The 11,586-nt window shown below is 41.6% G+C and overlaps 2 protein-coding genes across 5 annotated transcripts in view; one reads left to right on the top strand and one right to left on the bottom strand.

The window, feature by feature from the left end:
* Positions 1 to 738: 738 nt before the first annotated feature.
* Positions 739 to 10,961, bottom strand: C7H2orf76 (chromosome 7 C2orf76 homolog). Of its 4 annotated transcripts, XM_035331108.1 has the most exons (7): positions 10,886 to 10,925; positions 10,340 to 10,392; positions 9,172 to 9,326; positions 7,387 to 7,437; positions 4,151 to 4,188; positions 3,940 to 4,021; positions 739 to 949 (listed from the first exon to the last, which is right to left on the bottom strand). In XM_035331108.1, exons 3-7 carry the CDS (start codon positions 9,302 to 9,304, stop codon positions 873 to 875), a joined length of 381 nt encoding a protein of 126 aa, XP_035186999.1. In that variant the 5' UTR covers positions 9,305 to 9,326; positions 10,340 to 10,392; positions 10,886 to 10,925; the 3' UTR covers positions 739 to 872. The 4 variants fall into 4 exon arrangements, with proteins under 4 accessions (XP_035186999.1, XP_035186998.1, XP_035187000.1 ...); XM_035331107.1 differs by lacking the exon at positions 10,340 to 10,392 and having other exon boundaries at positions 745 to 949; positions 9,172 to 9,324; positions 10,886 to 10,961; XM_035331109.1 differs by lacking the exon at positions 10,340 to 10,392 and having other exon boundaries at positions 745 to 949; positions 9,172 to 9,324; positions 10,865 to 10,931.
* Positions 10,962 to 11,133: 172 nt separating this feature from the next.
* Positions 11,134 to 11,586, top strand: part of DBI (diazepam binding inhibitor, acyl-CoA binding protein) — a 4,241-nt gene continuing 3,788 nt past the window's right edge. Inside the window, exons 1-2 of the mRNA XM_035331111.1 lie at positions 11,134 to 11,285; positions 11,408 to 11,525. Coding sequence (XP_035187002.1) covers positions 11,277 to 11,285; positions 11,408 to 11,525 — 127 coding nt within the window. The 5' untranslated portion in view covers positions 11,134 to 11,276. The remainder of the gene's footprint in view (positions 11,286 to 11,407; positions 11,526 to 11,586) is intronic.

The raw sequence follows: 11,586 nt of genomic DNA, 5'->3' as shown, positions 1-11,586 counted from the left end.
TGACAGAACATTTGGCTCTTGGAAAGCAGGAAAGAATAGTCCTGAAGACATCTGTTGTGCAGATTTGGCTTCTCCTTGCAAAAATGCAATCATTCAGTTTTCATTCTTGAAACTGAAACCATGAGCTTTCACAACATTTGGAATAAATCCTGACTCCTATTTATGCATGTTGATGCCCTGGCAGAACTCAGGTTGCTACCACTTACGTGAAGGTGTCTCCATGAAGTAATGTAGTAACAAGCGAGCTGGCCCCTGAACACAAGGGCCTCTAACAGTCATTTTCTCTTTGAGCATGCTAAAGAGGGCTAGAAGAAAGTATAAAGGAAAGCATTCACCAGTGAATAGACTGAAACATTTGCCAGTGTGCACCATTTAAACAAAAGAGCCTAAACATGAAGAGAGTGAAGTAAATCTATTACTTGAAACAGACTCTCTTGTCAAACTCTCTAAAATGCCCAGCGATTGCATCACAAAAAGTTTCCATTTTCACTAGAAGTTACTGCTAAGAGGGACTTCTACTGTGCATTGTGTAATATCAGTACGTAGCTAGCATCTGCTGTAGGATCCTACCAAGAATGTGCGTCACAGGTCAGACATTGGTTGCACCACCCCCATTGTAAAAGGCAAGCAAAGGAAAAAGAAATGTGGGAGGAAGAAAAAAAAAGGCATGTACGCCCCCCAGTCTTCCTTCTCTCAGTCTTAACATATTGACAGAAATTAATTTCTATAGGAAGGGAATTGCACTGTTTGCAAAGCAATCCTTTAGGATTTATTGATCTTTTTTTCTTTAAAAAAAAAAAAACAAAACTCATTAAGCAGAACAAGGAAAATTTACAATGAGTAGGGGAAAACAAAACAATCTCTTGGGATCTTCACCAGGCCGAAACAGGATTAGCCTTGTAGTTTCTGTAATCTTCCCCACAGAAGAATGCTAATTCGGTCTCATTTGCTAGAACGAATAAAAAATGAAATATTTAGCACACCAGTAAATGAACCACCCAACAACAAGCGACTTAGAATCTGAGAAGACAATTGGCAACTTTTGGGGCAAAGACAATAATTATGCATCGCCACACAATTCCCAACCTCCCCAGCTTATTTTTACCAAAAAGATTCCGGTACTAAAGATGCAGTTTAACCATGTTAAGAAAACAAGAACCTGAACATATAGAAGAAAATATGTACACAAGATCTCTCAAGATTTGTTTAACACAGTTGACCGAATTGTTTGTATAAGCATTCAGCAAATAAAATGATTGCATTTCTAATGCCTTCAAATGCTAGAAAAATAATGAAGCATGATTTTCTCTTTTTTGTGCATTTTTCTTCCAGGAAAGAAAAAGAAACATTTTTTTTTTCCATGAAATTAGCCTGTAGGTATAATAATTTAATACTTAGAGGATCAGTAGAATATTTTACAGATCACTTTACATTCTCCCTCATGACCCATCAAAATATGTGTCTGAAGAAGTTAATTTTTTGCCCTGCTGATGATTAATTCATGAGGCTTCAACAATATGCAAAGTGAAAGACACAAATTGGCTTCTCCAGCAATACCTTCAAATACCTCTAATTATTCACAGGGGATATGGCAGAGCTAAAGGACCCACAAAGGTTCAGAGCAGTCACAATTCTTTCAACCCAGTAGGTCAAGGACTTCCTCTTCTAAAACAGTAAGTCAGCAACATTACTAATTCAGAACAGAGACAAATCTGATGGAAAGCCTTCACAATTATTAAACATGGAATTCTTTAAGGTGCTGAGCCAATAAGTTCCACGTTCGTTTTTTAAATTAAACCTGAAGTTAATGAAGTCTGCCTGTCTTGTAAAAAAAAAAGAAAAAAAAAAGTAGAAGGGGTTTTAGACTCTCAACTAGAAAACAGACAAGACTGTTTGCAATGAATGCTGAACACTTGATTAACATACACCCTACTCTTAAAAAAAATAAAAAACAGGCAAGCGTTAACTTTGCTGAGTAGATAATAGCTGTAATAATAATCACTACCATAGAGGCTTTCCTGAGGATACTTATCTAATGTCCTCATAATTTATAACTCTCTAGCCCAATCCTATAAAGTGCCAAGGGCAATCAACTGCAGCTTAGAAAAAAATGGTCTGCACGCCTCAGAATTTCCCAGATTTCCTAATAGAAACTCTCTGTTTTATTCGAGTAGATCCTGTCCAGACTAGATATTAAAAAAAAAAAAAACACTGACAATATGCCAATAGGAGATTTCAAATCTTACTGATTTAAATGAAATGTACAAAACGAGGACTAATGGCACATGCCATCACACTTCACTTCCTTGGTTTCCCATTTTCCACTTCTTGTTGAAGAAGGACTTTTGCAAGATTTTACTACAAATACGTCATTCTTAACTTAGCTAATTTTCATATCAAAATATGCCAGAACATATCAAAATTCAAAATCGCATAATAGCATGCTGTCATTTACAAAGCAAGAGTTTTTCTCTTCTGTCACAAATACAAACTACGTCCTAACGACTAATTGTAAAACTTCTGCTAGCTACGTTGCAAATATGTAAGACTTGAGTCCCAATAATCCTCCTTCCTGAGGAACCATTCTTCCAGATGAAAAGGTCTAGTTTACCTGGTTTTGGTAAAATAAATAAATGAATAAATAAATAAAAGCCGCTAGAAAATAACTATTTTTCATATTATAAGAATGCCCAAAGACCTTTAGGAAAGGTATTCTGAGGGCAGGTGCAGTACACTTCAGAGAGAAACATTAAAGAGGCACTCCAAATCACTTTAAAGTGAAAAGCAAATAGTAGAAATCTTGAAACAATGAAAAGGGGAAAGACAGAACTAATAATAATAATAATAAAAATAAAAAAAACACCCCATCACCAACAAGAACAAAACACAAAACTCCAACTTATGAAAAATCAGGTCCTCTTTCTCACACCCCAAAAATCAGGGTTTTGTTTGCTTGTTTGTTTTTGTGGCCAAGAGAAAAAGGAGGTGGCTTACAACCATGTCACAAAATATAACCAAGAACACTGAGGTCCAATATTCTAAGAAAGATGCAAGCAGAATACTGGCCAAATGTCAGAAGTTGAACTCTTTAAACCTTTTAGACTATATGACCATGAGAAAGAAAACCTGTTCTTTCTGGGGAGCAATCAGAGGGCATCAGGAAGCAGAGGGAGTTTTCTCTGTGACACCCCTGCACTTAGAGTGCAGGTGGTTAAACATCATAGTGAGGCAAATCAGAATCAAATGAGCAAATGTCTATACAAGGTGGAATGCTACTACATCCCTCAAGTACCCCTCTGCCACAAAGTCATTCAGCCACGTTTATGAGAAGCCCAGAGGACATCCAGGGACCATCAATTTTATCATGACAGACATTTCTTTACATTATTACCAAAAGACATGCCCTATATGCAATCCCCTGTCAAAATGTGAGAAATCAGGTCAAGTTTCCACTCCATGCTGCGTTCAGCACATTCTCTAAATGATACTCCTCGAGTCTTCCTAAGCAATCTGACTACCAAGGACTGCATGTTGCACATTAAAACAAATCAAATCCTATTTCATTATTCCATACTGGTTCCACTACTTACATTTCTAACCAAAACATCGGTTTAAATGTTACTGATAAGACTGAGCAGACACGGTACTAATAATCTATCTGCCAATCATTTAAAATTACTCTCAGCAGAATTATAAGCGTACCTTCTGAAATCACAATTTGCATTCTGAACATTCGGAGTGCAGATACCTGCTGCCCTCAGTTCAATGATTTCAATGTACGTTATCCCCCCTTCCTCCCTGAATAATTACCAAGTAGTGTAAAGAGAATCAGGAATACCATTTACTTTTCAGCAGGCTATCCAAACATAATCAGCCACTTATCAGTTTAATGACAACCACAGTGAACAGCACCTTCAGTCAATATAAACGTACTCATACCTACTCCAGCTGCTTTCAACGTACTCTCTTCTTTCAAAATCAGTTTGTCATCATCTTCCAAACTCACTACAAGTTCACCAGTCTACAAATTAGAGAACCAGAATACAAAGATAAGAATTTACTGTCTCTCTGTCCCGGTCTTGTCTTACAGAGCAGAGGTCTGCCTGCAGTAAAGCATGTAAAAGGGGAATACAATAGCTAATAACCATACCTTTGATTTGTGTGCTTGGTGAATAATCTTCATTGTATCTGAAAGAAAATACAATGTTTTCCTAAAATAAACTTTAATATGCGGGCAACACCAGAAGTTATGCTTGGGGAAGAAGACAGTAACAGAGGGGTAAGGTTTAAAAATTGTTTATTATTATTAATTTTACGTACTCAGTCTGAAAGAGGAGAAAACATTTTAATTTCCCAGTCCTGCAGCCACAGCCTTAAAGCAGTCAATCCACCATCTTATTGGGCTTCTGTCTACTGGCTGAGTTACAATAAGTAGCTAAATGACCATCCCAATTGCCAGTCAAAACACATCAATTTAAATGCCAGCTAGGGTGTTTTAACCTAACAGGTTTTATACATGCAATTGGGGCAGGACAAACTGCATTTATGTGCTGTCAACAAATGCAGCTGAATTGACAGACAGCAAGTGATTAAGACACAGTAACCTGACCACTTCAGGTTATTATTTGAAATCTTCCTTCTCATGAAGAAAATATCCGTGTTAGAAAACGTGTTGAGCAAGTTCTTTTCCCATGAATATGTATAATCTCTCCTTTCTTTCTACATCCTCTTCATATTTACCTGTGATATTTTTGTGCATTTTGTTTCCATACCTTCAATGCGCAATTTTGTTTCTGAGTTTGTTTCCGTACCTTCAATGCACAAATGTGTAATACTCTGGCCCCTTTTGAATGTTTTATTTAAAATATTACAGAAGGTCAAAACTACTCCATATTCCCACTGCAGAGGTCACTGAAAAGGCATTCTTGACATGCAGTCCTAGCTGCAGGATTAGAAGCAAAGCACATATTTGATTGCAATTACCAGGATCCATCTTGCATAGAAGCATTGCAGAAAGACCAACAATCGCAGCAAAAGCATACTGTAATCATGAAACCTTGCTCCCACAGCAAATACCATCCAGCCTCTGCCTCTTAGTTTTAAACTTCTAGATCTACTTCACCACCTTCCCTTTTATCTGGTCTTTGCACAGTTGTTCTATGAACTATTGACTCAATTTTACTTGTCCACATCTTCATGACTGGCATCCAGAAATTCACTGTATCTTCATTTGAGCTATTAAATGGCTCCTCCAATTCTGTTATAGAGATAAAACTGCTGTATCTTCTCATCCTAGTTACTTCCTCTCAATTGCTTTTGCTATATCAAACAGTCCCAATCTAGTCCCACTCAATCATATTTCCATTTTTTTTATCTTTTCCTTTTCTGGTAACAGACCTTCCATGACAATAGGTAAGAAATCACTTTCTAGGTCTGTCTCTGTGAAGTATCGACCATAGTGCTCCACATTTATGGGGAAAAAAAATCAGAAGCTGATTATGAGACAAGATAGCACCCATCATCAGTGAAAAGAAGGTAATGACAGGGTACAAAGATGAGGAGATAGACTGAGAAGAGTTCTAGATCAAGGACATTAATGATGTGTACAAAGAAATGAAAATTTGAAAGTCATAAGCTTGGAGATGCGAGTCAGAGCACCAAGCCAAGAGGAAAAAGGTGATGGCGATATATATGAGGTCAGGAGAACCAAGTGCTGCTGGATTCTGGACAGAAGGAAGCCAAAGCAGTCAAGATAAAAACCAGCAAGGTCCAACTGGGATTTCTAGCACTGCCAAACAAAGCAGAAAGAAATCTGACTCTTATTAGCAGTGTTCATGCGAAAGTCTTACTGCCCCTTGATCACCAAAATACAAGAAAGACAACAGAGCACGCAAGAGATGCCAAAAACACGAACCTGGATGATTCACAGCCTAAGGGGAAGGTGAGGAACTTGGGCTTGATTTTTCCTGTGTGGAAATTTCAGCATAGCTGGCACCATCCCACTAAAAGTAGGCCCCCACTAACTGGTATAACAAGTTTTAAAGTTCTGCCGTGTTTTTCACCCACATTAAGCTCAGTCCTACGCAGCACAATCAGGTGCTCAACCACAACATATGCTTGCAGCAAAACTAAACTGATGTTGTGAGTGATGAAAGAACTAGCAGCAGGGATAGGCAGCACCAGAAATACAACTGGTAGCAGCCCTTATGTGGGGCTCCCTCATCTACCCAAAGCAACAGATATCGGGGCTGAAAGGCAGCACCAAATTCAGAGTTACAGTTACCTAGATTTTAAGACATCAGGTAATACATTAAAACTAATAACATTCAAGTCCTTGTCAGAGATACAGTGCAAATCTTAATCCCTGACCCTTTTTCTGTTTTCATTTTGTACTGTTTCACCATCATCAAGAACAAAGTATGAAATGTTTGCTTTTTTTTTTAAGAGGCAAATAGAGTCGATCACCATTCACACGTATTAAGAAGGTTCCTCATTCACTTCTTCGAATCACTGTAGAGGAAGGAGTTTGTTACCGCCAAGAACGTGGGAGACAGATGATCACTTGTAGCAAAGCTCCAAGGGAACTTTCAGAACTGTCGGCTGAGGAGAAGGTAAGCGACGGACATCTGAGTTACCAAACTCCATGAAGTGAAATAACTTAGTTTAGTTTCCTTTGAAAGTATCTTCTATCCCAAACAGATGAATTGCACACATTCATGCCAAGCTCCACAAAAGGAAAATACACACGTACATTTACATTAGAAGATAAATTCAGTCTAAACTTGACACCAGACAATTTACTTCCATCAGCTCTAAAGAGTTTTCTAACCTACTTTTGAGCAATGTTCCCCTGCTCCTCTCATATTATGTAAATTATTTAAGAATATGAGTTTTATGCATCTTCCATTTACTGCCTTAAGCTTCTGCTTCATGATCCTTTTTGACCTCACAATTAGTAAAAAGATACTGAAATACATAAGTACGAACAGAACTACAAATTCAAAGTGTTTGAGGCCACAAGCTGCTCCGTAAAGTAAAAATAGAGTTAAAAGGTGGTTATGAAAGTAATAAAAAAATAATACCAAAAAACATCAATACCAATTAGCTAAGAATGTACAACATGCAGCCTAATTCAAAGATTAATACAGAAAGTCAAAACAATGGTCAGGTTCTATAGAACCCAGTGGCATAGCCCCAGCTACATGAGCTTGACAGAGCTGCAAATACAGGCAAGCACTGTAACCAGCATGAGTATGCTAAAATAGTTACCTCCTAAAATGTCTAAACTGGTATAGATTACGTCTAAACTGGTATAGATCTTAACTGGTATAGATTCTATGATTCCAGATGCATCTTGCAAGAATTAAAGCATGAAAAAGTACCTACCATACTTGTAGTTTTTAAAAGGAGGGGGAAGTCCTGCTCTTGAAGGCACATCTATTAAAATAAAATCACCAAGTTAAAACAAAGTTGTCTTTTTTAATTTCCAGTAATGCACATTAAGTGCAGTGCATGCATCCTAGACACCCTTTACATCAAAATCAATCATTAGCACAAGTGACTTGTTTGAGCAATAAATACTGAAACACAGCCTTTGGCTCATATTTGACAGTTGCTCCATATTAGCTTAACTTCACCCAAGCACAAAGTTCCTCTGAACAGCATGACCCACGTGGACAGCAACTCAATGCAATTAGGATATGATCATGGGAGTCTGATCCTTCAAAAATCTGCCAGAAACATCCTGTTGTGGTTTGTACAGTCCAAAGTTCAGAGTCTCTCACTACCTTCTACCAACAGCATCCTGATAACCACCATTGATAACTAGTTGTTCAGTAAACACAGAACCAGTCACAAAAAGGAAGCCAAATGGTAATAAATTAACTCTTTAGCCACAGCCAATAAGCCACTGAAAGAACATCAACACCTCCCTGGTGCTAGCATCCCCAGTGACATCCAGGGATTTAAGCAGAGCCTTGGAAGGCCCAGCTGCCTGTCACCTGCTTGGCAGCAACATGGATGAATCCACAATTTCATTAGTATAAAAATTTATCTCAAATTCCTCCTTGAAAACAGATTACAGTAAAGGAAGGAACCTGGATTTGGGGCCAGAAACAACGTTGCCCATCTGGGGAATGAGGTTCCAAAAAGCCTCACTCAAGACACTAGCTTTGTCTCAAATAGCAGCAAGTTGCAATACTGCACACATCAAAAGCAAGTTTTTTTTAGCTTTGTTTCTTTTATTTTCTTATTTGTAACAGCAGCTGTACCATATGTTCTGAAAGTGCTTGTAGTTTTCTAAAAGCCACCTAAGATCTAGCCATGCCAATCACTGTCTACAAGTAAGGAAGTTGCTGAAAACACAATACAGCTGTAAGACCCAAGGCAACATCCCATGAGTTGCTCAAATGTGATCAGCTGCAACAGTTCCAGACTTGTTTAAGCTGACACCATGCAAAAAATAATAATTAAATAAAACCCTGCTATTCTGCCCACTTTGAATGTCTCCATTGATGTGTGAAAAATACACCTGCAAGGTTAGTTAACACCCTAGCTACTGAGTTGGTGCGTGGGCTGGTCTACGTTTATTAACTTTCAGATACACTGTCACTTTCATCCAGGCTTCTGAAACACAAGGTCCGGAGATGAGTAAATCCGCACCATAAAGCTCCAGATGTAGACAAACACAGAAGCCAACATGCAGACCAAGACCTCACAGTGTCAGAAACGATTTTCACAGTGCTCTTCCTTCTCACAAATAGCAAACACATGTTCATTCCCACATTCCACATACTGTGTAGCTCCTGTGGATCAAAGGCTCCTTACATTCTATTGATTTACCCCTGTTAATTTCTGAGTAGCTGACCGAGAGCACTGCTCAAGGAGCCTAAGCACAGAGCAAAATGCAGCAATGTCTCTCAGTAAAAAAGGAGTAAGCATGATGATTTAGGCAGGTGGAGCAGCCTACCCAGATCTAGGCATGGCATGCTGACCATGGAAGCTCTTAATAACTCGACACCTCTCGTCCAAGGTGGGAGAGTACACAGGGGATATAAATGCAACTCTGGCATCTCTACCAAAGCCACAGAATTCCCACTCATTTGTTTCCCTCCTATTTCTTGTGCAGGGATGGCAACATAAGTGACAAGCAAATAAATAACAGTCCCTTACCCTTCTGTACAAAAGCAATGAACTGCTTCACTGTCTGATCCAAGTTAACTCCATGATACACCACAGGTCTGAAATTCCGGTGCTCAAAAGAGCGAACAAGACGAACTGTGATGGTTGAGCTTTCTGCCGACATGAGAACTAATTTGGAATAACCTGGAAAACATCAAAGAGGAATTATTGGCTTTCCTCAGCACATGAGCACAGCTAAAAAAGAAGGTGCAGATGAGCCTCTGTCAAAAATTAAAACATGATGAGAAGTGTAATAGTGTTAGGTCTTCCAAGACTTCACTTTTAGTAGTTCTACAGAAGCAGTAAACTAGAATCGCAAAGCAAACAGTTTTGAGACCGAGGATATTATTAACACTGCACATGAAATATTCCAGGATTTGTACCTGTGCTGTGTACTACATCAGACTCTCTGTTAAACAGACAAAAATGTTATGGATAAATGCAAATATGCTGTTCGGTTTTCAGGTGGCTGAGGATTTTACCTGCTAAGTGAGTAACCTTGCGCTCTAAAAGACTGCACTACCATGAACAAAACCAAAACCTTTTTAATATACTTATGTTGTACAGAGCATAATACCCCGAAAAATGCCTAAGCTGTTACACAACACTCATTTTCACCTCCTTACAGAGAGTAAATCAATACACAAATAATTTTCCTGGAGTAATACTGTATAATCACGGGTTTATAACAATAATAGCTATCTGGAATGGCTCTACAGGGTTCATATTGCTTTAACAGAGAGCAGAACCAACAATGGATTTATTTTACCAGCCCAAGCGCCTCTTTAAACAAACCACACATTGTTTGGTTGGCTTCTTTGTCTCCACAGGAAAATGAGCTATTTCCCACCCCAGCAATCTTCCAATCTTTTTTTTTTTTTTCTTGTTTTGTGTGTGTTAGGTGTCCCAGCCACCTTGCTTTCTGTTCACACGCTAAAGCGCTGTAGGTGCTACACAAACGAGAAAAGACCGCAGGGCTGCAACATCAAGAGGAGCACAGCACGGCCTCCGCACCCCGCCCAGCCATCGGCAGCCTTTTCACTCACCACTTCCACAAGGGATTCCCTTGCGTATTTCGTCCCTTTATGGGCTTTTATTTTGGCTTTAAAATAGTAATAATAATAAATGTGGTGGGGGTGGTAATTTAAACGCCCCAGCTTCGTGCAGGTATCCGCTATCTCCCAGTCTTTCTGTATTTATCTTAGCTGCACCCTGAAGAAGGGGAACAGGAGTATTTTCCTCAAATGGCTTCTGCAGAGACAGAGCTGGCACCCCACAGGGCCACATCCTCACACGGGTTTACACCCCGCTGCCCAGTAATTCCCATCGCCCTGCTCCATTTTCCTTGTAAATAAGTCGCAACCCACAAAGAAACGATGCTGATAGAATACTTCTCTGCACCCGAATGTACCCAGAGGGACACTGAGCAGAGAAGGAGATGCTTTGTTGGTGCTGCTGCCTAGGTCGAGATCTGGAGGGTGCAACAGAACAGGCACTCAAACCCGCCTGAGCAACCTGGAGGAGCATCTTAGAAATACACACGCACACAATTGGGAATCTTCGAATTTATTGGACAGATCGCAGAGGCTGCTCCAATCCGGCCCCCTCAGGCGCAGCGCTGCCCGAGCCACCCCCCTTCGCCCCTCAGCCCCCAGCCCGCATAAAATGGCGGCCACCCCCACACCCCCACTGCTCCCAGCCTTACTGCGACGCCCCGGCCGGCACCACCGCGGTTCGCCCTTCTGCCCCGCCCCCGCGCGGCCCCTCCGCCAATCACAACCGAGTCCTGCCGCCCTTCCCCACGCGCTGCGACGCCGGATTGGCTGCGAGCCTCTCTGGTCACGCCCCCTCTCCTAGCGGCCCCGCCCTTCCCGCGGCCCCATGTCCGGGCTCACCTCGGCTGAGCGCGGCACCCACCCTAAAGCTCTCCCGTGAGGCAGCGCCGCCTTCCCATTGGCCCTTTGCCCAGCTTCTCCCCGCCCCTGCAGAGCGCTGATTGGCGTGGCGCAGCACGCGGCTCTGGGATTGGCCAGCGGGCGCTGTGGTGAGGGGTGAGGCGGTGAGGGGGCCAGGGCGGCGGGGCAGAGCTTGGCATCATGGCGGAGGTAGGGGCTGGGGGCGGCGGGCTGCGGGCGTCTCCTTCCCCTTCCCCTTCCCGGCCCCTTCTTCCCCTTTCCGCGTCCCGCTGCTTACCCGTCCCCGCTGCGGGGCCTTCCCTCCCCCCTAGGCTGCGTTCCAGAAGGCCGCCGAGGAGGTGAAGCAGCTCAAGTCGCAGCCCTCGGACCAAGAGATGCTGGATGTCTACAGCCACTACAAGCAGGCCACGGTGGGCGACGTGAACACGGGTACGGGCCGCCGGGGGGGGCTCTGGGGGAGCCTGTGGGGGGCTCTGGGGGAGCCTGTGGG

The sequence above is a fragment of the Oxyura jamaicensis genome, chromosome 7 (assembly GCF_011077185.1).
Source record: "Oxyura jamaicensis isolate SHBP4307 breed ruddy duck chromosome 7, BPBGC_Ojam_1.0, whole genome shotgun sequence".
Lineage (NCBI taxonomy): Eukaryota > Metazoa > Chordata > Aves > Anseriformes > Anatidae > Oxyura > Oxyura jamaicensis.
This window is presented reverse-complemented; position numbering and strand designations above follow the sequence as displayed.